The sequence below is a fragment of the Rhinichthys klamathensis genome, unplaced genomic scaffold (assembly GCF_029890125.1).
Source record: "Rhinichthys klamathensis goyatoka isolate OS25496 unplaced genomic scaffold, OSU_Roscu_1.1 h1tg000055l_1, whole genome shotgun sequence".
Taxonomy (NCBI): Eukaryota; Metazoa; Chordata; class Actinopteri; order Cypriniformes; family Leuciscidae; genus Rhinichthys; species Rhinichthys klamathensis.
The window spans coordinates 3,005,318-3,011,570 of NW_026606600.1; the positions used below are offsets into that span (position 1 = coordinate 3,005,318).

Consider the following 6,253-nt stretch of genomic DNA (forward strand, 5'->3'; position numbering starts at 1 on the left):
ACAAAAACACTGGATGGATTTTTATCATTTTATGATGGTTGTGTACAGGCACTGCCAACACACATTTCAGTACAATCAACTTGTAAAAGTGCATGTACCATTATATGACCCCTTTAACCTCCAGTGTGTAGTGTTTATAATGGGGTCCTGCAACGTGATCTCATGAGAATACGTGTGTATTTTTACGTAAAGTGTAGTTCTAACATACCTACATTTATTTACGTTTTATACACGCAGAAACGTATAATACTGACGTATTTACAGCACTAAAATGTAAACCATTTATGTATTGACAGCACAAAAACGTAATTTATTTACGTATGAACAAATCTACCGACGTACAAATTTGTACGTATATTTATGCATATTAAAATTGTAGCATTAATGTTTTGACTCTTTTGCATAACACTCTTCTATCAATTACGTTTTCAGTCGCATTTATTAATATAATACTCATAAATATTAACATTTTGCTCGTTTCGCCTGCATGGTGTTAAACAAGAATACACTTTAAAACCTTAAAAATACCTTCTTTACTTGTTTAACCATTTTGTAATATAGTTTATTTATAGTGAGACACAAAAAAGCGTTTTCTCCTATAAAACACAACATAAATTCACAAAAGACATCAATTTTATTAGTTTGATGTAATTCAAATCTTTCGAATCCGTACGTTGTTTGCAAGAAACAGATCCAAATTCAGCCTTTTATCCAGTGATCTTCATCTCCATTTCTCAGCAGCGACCGTAACGTTACACATCAAATCCCGCGATCATGGTGATGAATTCAAATTCAAAAATTGCGCCCTCAAGAAGCGTTACGTCATGTTTTACGGCAGTGATACCAAACGCTCATTCATAGACTTTCACTGCGTCCCAATTCGCATACTATCCGTCCTAAATAGTATTCGAAAATAGAATTAGTACGTCCCAAATCGTAGTATGTTGAAATGAGTGTCCCAAAGAGACCCGGATGGTCTACTATTTCCGGTCAGAATCCGAAGTGCAGATCGATGCGCACTCTAACGGCTGATATTGCCCACAACCCATCGCGCGTTGGACGAGTTAGAACTACAAACACAAGTGAAAAGTGTTAAAAAACTACAGACATGGAGGACGCGCGAGTCAGGCGGTTATGTAGAGAGGTTTAGATAAAGGGGTTTGAGTGATTAATTATCAGTATCAGGTCCGTAGCCAGCCTATTGAAAGGGGGGGGGGTTCTTTTTTTATCAAAAAGTGGACCTTTTTGCAGTTTTTCTCCTCCTTTTGTATTTAAATATGAGGTTCAAAAACTTAATTTTGGTGACCTTTTATGCACTAATTTGTGCTGGATTAGATTGTCTGCTGGTAAACAAGCACGCTTTTTGGTGCACCTAAAATATTTACTGCATTTTTTGTCAAATTGTTTCCTCATGTAACACCTTTGTCAGTCCATACACAGTTGATAAGTTTAAAGACCACACTAACAACAGAATAGATTTAATAAACTTTACTGAAATATTCATAGTAATTTTTCTTCTCATCATCATTTCTTGACTCTCTGTCAATGCCTCTTTGCTTGTTGCTGTATTTATGGATTTAGTACACTGGTCAGTTCCAATCTTCTTGGGTGCAATTTAGAGAATATGTTCACAGCTTCATCCAGGTTGACTGCCATGTCATAGTGTGTATGGATGAGGGCCAGGGATGACAAGCGGTCCTCTCCCATGCTGCTACGCATGAAAGTGTTCAGTCTCCGGAGAGTGCTGGCCGACCGTTCACATTCACATGAGGTGACTGGCAGAGTACAAGCTATTTTGAGAAGCTTAAAGATGTTTGGGTAGATCAGCGCATCACATTGTTTGATTGCCTCAGCACATGAAGTTGGTCTTTGTTCTGATGGCGTGTTTTGCCACTTAAGTGTCCAGCGTTTCAGTTCCTGGTCAATCAGCTCTGGTGAAGGTAAGTCATCTTGGTAAAGTTGGACTACTTCAGAAATGTCCACTGTCACACCTGAGTTGCACTGTATAGACGGAATTAGACCCAGGAGCCTTGATGCGGTTACAGATAGAGGACTGAATCTGGATTCAAACTCCAAGATGACATGGTCAAGGAAAGGTATAGCCATGTTGCGACGATAGTAGTCCTTCACAGTTTCAGCAGGTACATTTCCTCTGTGTGTCTGCCTTCCAGCAACACGTGGTTGACTGGTAGGCTGAACATCGACCTGAGCAGCCATCCTGATGGCTTGCTTGTAGATCTGGTTGAAGTCATCCTCAATTGTCTCGCGTAGCTCCTTGTAGATATTCTTGACCTCATCTACCATGCTAAATGCCTCCACGATGTCAACTGAGGCTTTTTGCAGCTTCACTGTGATGCCTGTAAGGTGGGACAAGACTTGATAGACGGTGAGGAAGGTCAGGATGAAACCAAAGTTTTGGAGCCCAGACAAGAGACTATAGGCCTCTGCTTTGTACTTGCTCTGCCATCCAGTGGTGACATCTTGGCTGTAATCTTCTGTATGGAGACCAAGTGCAATGACTTCTAGAGCCTTAACAATAAAGACGAAGGCACTATAAAAGTGGCTGTATGCGTCATGTCTTTCTGCCCATCTTGTGCGACATATGTCAATCAGTGGTTTCCTCTGTCCCATAGAGTGTGCATCCTTATGTACAACCTCCATGAGTAGTTGCTTTGGGCTGTAGGTAAAGAATATGATGGTAAACTTCATCTTGTCAATCATGTTGCGCACTACTGGAAGAGCACAGGAGCGTGCAATAACAAAGGTTCAGGCAATGCCCATTACAGTGCATGTACACTGCTTTAGGTGCGTCCTTCTTGATCAGAGCCTGGACACCAACATTTTGACTGCTCATGTTGCTTGCACCATCATACCCCTGGCCTCTGCAATCACCAATCTCCATGTTGAGATGACTCAGCACATCCTTAATTGCGGTTGCAATGTGGCTGCCTGTGATTCGTGGCAGAGAGCAAATCTCCAGCAATTCCTCCCTGATATTTAGGTCTTTGTCCACAAACCTTACACACAATGGCATCAGCTCTACATTATGGGATGTCACCTCATCAGCCATGACTGTATAGATCTGTGCATTTTTGACCTCGTCCACAATCTGGGCCTGAATTATTCGCTTTCCTATCACGTCAATCATCTGATTTTGGGTTTGGGGCGAGAGGTAGGTGGCATTTCTGAGCTTTGGCTGTTCCATGTGCTGCTTCAGTTTCTCATCATGGTTTGCAAGTAGTTTCATCAGGGCCAAAAAATTTCCAGGATTGCCAGTAGAATTCTGCTTCTCAGATGTACCTCTAAGTGCAATGCACTGGCGACTACAGTATAGTACACTCTCTGCTACAGACTTGAGTATGTGCCTGTTTTCTTTGATATTGGCTTTCTTCTTATTGTCCATAAGGACAGAGATTTGTGTCTGAGGTTTTTCAACTGACTGGAGAAACAACTGAGCATTTTCAACTGCAGCCAAGTGATATGCTTTTGTTGAATGGCTACCTATTACCATGCTTTTCTTGTGCCATTTTGTGAATGGGCCATTTACTAACACTCCCATTTGTTTTCTCTCTTTGGCATTGACAAACAGGGCACAGCACACACAGAAGAGACCATCAAGGTTGGAACTATACACCAACCACCAGCCATATTCCTCCAACCACCCGAGTTTGAATGCTCTATTGCAGCCAGCAAGAAATTGTGTTGGAAAAATGAAGTTTTTAGAAGGCTTGTTGTGGTTCCTAAGTAAATGGTATTTCTGGCCATCAGACATCTTACGCACACTCTCTAAGATTTCTTCAACTGATTTTGTGGCCTGAATGAAAAATCCTATATCATTAAATATCTCCTGACCTTCCATGACAGGGTGTGGGTCCTCTTGACCTTCCCTGAGCTGTCGCATTTCTCCTTGACCTTCCCTGAGCTGTCGCATTTCTCCTTGACCTTCCCTGAGCTGTCGCATTTCTCCTTGACCTTCCCTGAGCTGTCGCATTTCTCCTTGACCTTCCCTGAGCTGTCGCATTTCTCCTTGACCTTCCCTGAGCTGTCGCATTTCTCCTTGACCTTCCCTGAGCTGTCGCATTTCTCCTTGACCTTCCCTGAGCTGTCGCATTTCTCCTTGACCTTCGCTATACTGTTGTGAATCATCTGTAAATATACAGTATACGCATTATTCAGTGATGTAGTGTAAAGTGAATCCAACTGTTTCATTATCTGAAATACACTTGTATATAATTGGCATGGATAACCATAACTTCCCTAACTATTTCTCTGATCTACATACCGCAATTCCTCAAATAAAAACCGGTATTCAAATAAACGCCGGGTCTCTGATAGTGGCCGGGTGCGTGATCAACACGGACAAATAAAGGCCGGTCTCAAATTAAGGCCGGGGGGAAATTAGTGTGGATAATCTCCTAAATGCCTTTCATTGAAGAGATGTTACAGCTGTCCACTTCATGCGTGTTCTGGTGATCTGATCGTGAAAAGACCATGTATAAATGCCATCCGAAGCACATTCGAGACAATTTAAATCTGATCGCTCAAACCACTTCTTCAGGAGATCTGTGACGAGATTCCAGACGAAAACTTAAAACTGCGAAGTGTAAATCAAATGCATCTGATTGTTGAAACCACGTATCTAAATTTTACTCCTCCCAAAAATGCTTAAAAATAAAAGTGTGAGAGCGTGTAGGCTATGTAATGTTATAGCAAGATGTGACTTCATGTCTTAAATGGCGAACTAACTCTTTAATGTTGTAAAAATATATTGTTCACTCAATATGTTGATGTTAGATAACGCATTATATTATTATAATGTTATTAGTTTGTTATTATGTTATGTTATTAAGTAATGTTATTGAATGGTCTCTTATTGTAGTGTTACCAAACTATACAGGAGACAAAACGTGTTTTATTTGACTTGACTGTAACTTACTTTTATTTGATCCAAAACTGCATTTATATTTAATTTTAAAATGCCTTTCTTTAACGACATCGAAATCTCGGCCGAATAGCTCAAAATAGCTGCACACAGCGGCTTTTTATTTCTCATGTAGCCTAGCTGCTACATAAATATATCTAATAGTAAAGCTAATACAAGGGCTAGAAATCAATTATTTATTAGCTTTTTATTTCTCCTGTACATAAATATATATAATAGTAAAGCTAATAAAAGGGCTAGAAATCAATTATTTATTTCCTGATACTTCCTTTTCATCACAGAGAGCGCAGTTTGCACCGCTTTCTCCTTTTTTCTACAAGCTTTCCTGTGGTGTCTGCCGTTGCTATGCAACCGTGAACAGAGGCGCATCTGGAAAAACGAGCGCGCCGTGTCACTTCAATAATGAGAGCGCTTATACCGCGCGCCTACATTTGAAATAACGAATTTGCACGCGCAAATTCCAAAAACGTTTGCTGTTTGATTTGCTGATGGCGGGCCAGTGACTGGCCAATCAACTAACCCGACATGCTCTTTTACTGGCCATCTTATGTCGAGCCCTGACTAATCTAAGATTCTAATCTAAGATAGAAAATTCACTGGAACAACATCAGCTACCTTATCCTCCTGTGGGGTTGACGACTGTTAGCTATCAAGTTATCAAATGTTATAGGTTATGTATAACAACCTTACCCTGTCTGCCAGTTTTTTTGAACATATGTTCAATATTCTGCGACAATGACGCTGCTGCCTGTTTTCTCTTCCGTCTCTCCTGCTCTTTTCGCCCCATACTCACTATTTGGTTGTACCTGACATAAAAACAGTAAAAACACCTTTTTAAAGGCTTTGTCAATGACTAAACACTCATTAAATGTATGTACATCCAACTTCACTCAACTAGAACATACTCGTGATGTCATACCTCCTCACACTATCAGTGAATCGGTACAAAACAGTTAATAAAAAAAGCTAACATGACACGCATACAAAAACACTCATAATCACCAGCAAAAACCTTTATGCTAACCAAACCATTAGGACATAACACTCTCACATTCTAGGCATCGTAAATCAATTAAATCATTCCAGATAATTTACCTCAAGCGGTCTGCTTTGAAGTTCTCAGAGGAATAAGACGCGCACCGAAGGAGAAGCATTCCCATTGGCTCCAGTCTGCCGGTATTGGCCAATCACAAAAGTCGATATTGCACTGCCAATCTCCCACTTATGTTTTATTATTATAATTACGCTACGTTTATATGGCTATATTAAATTGTAGACTATTGAATGTATAAAATATAAATCCTTTTAATA

General features: G+C 40.2%; 1 protein-coding gene across 1 annotated transcript; it reads right to left on the reverse strand.

The window, feature by feature from the left end:
• Positions 1 to 1,569: 1,569 nt before the first annotated feature.
• Positions 1,570 to 4,146, reverse strand: LOC130083369 (52 kDa repressor of the inhibitor of the protein kinase-like). Its single transcript, XM_056248380.1, has 3 exons — positions 3,853 to 4,146; positions 2,785 to 3,439; positions 1,570 to 2,732 (listed from the first exon to the last, which is right to left on the reverse strand). The coding sequence occupies exons 1-3, from the start codon at positions 4,144 to 4,146 to the stop codon at positions 1,570 to 1,572; spliced, it is 2,112 nt and encodes a 703-aa protein (XP_056104355.1).
• Between the last annotated feature and the right edge of the window lie 2,107 nt (positions 4,147 to 6,253).

Coding starts and splice junctions, on each gene's coding strand:
- LOC130083369 (XM_056248380.1), bottom strand. CDS start 4,146: ATGATTCACAACAGTATAGCGAAGGTCAAGGAGAAATGCGACAGCTCA. Junction 3,440..3,852: donor CCCACACCCTGTCATGGAAG/GTCAGGAGATAT, acceptor TTGTTTCTCCAG/TCAGTTGAAAAACCTCAGAC. Junction 2,733..2,784: donor TAAAGCAGTGTACATGCACT/GTAATGGGCATT, acceptor GTGCTCTTCCAG/TAGTGCGCAACATGATTGAC.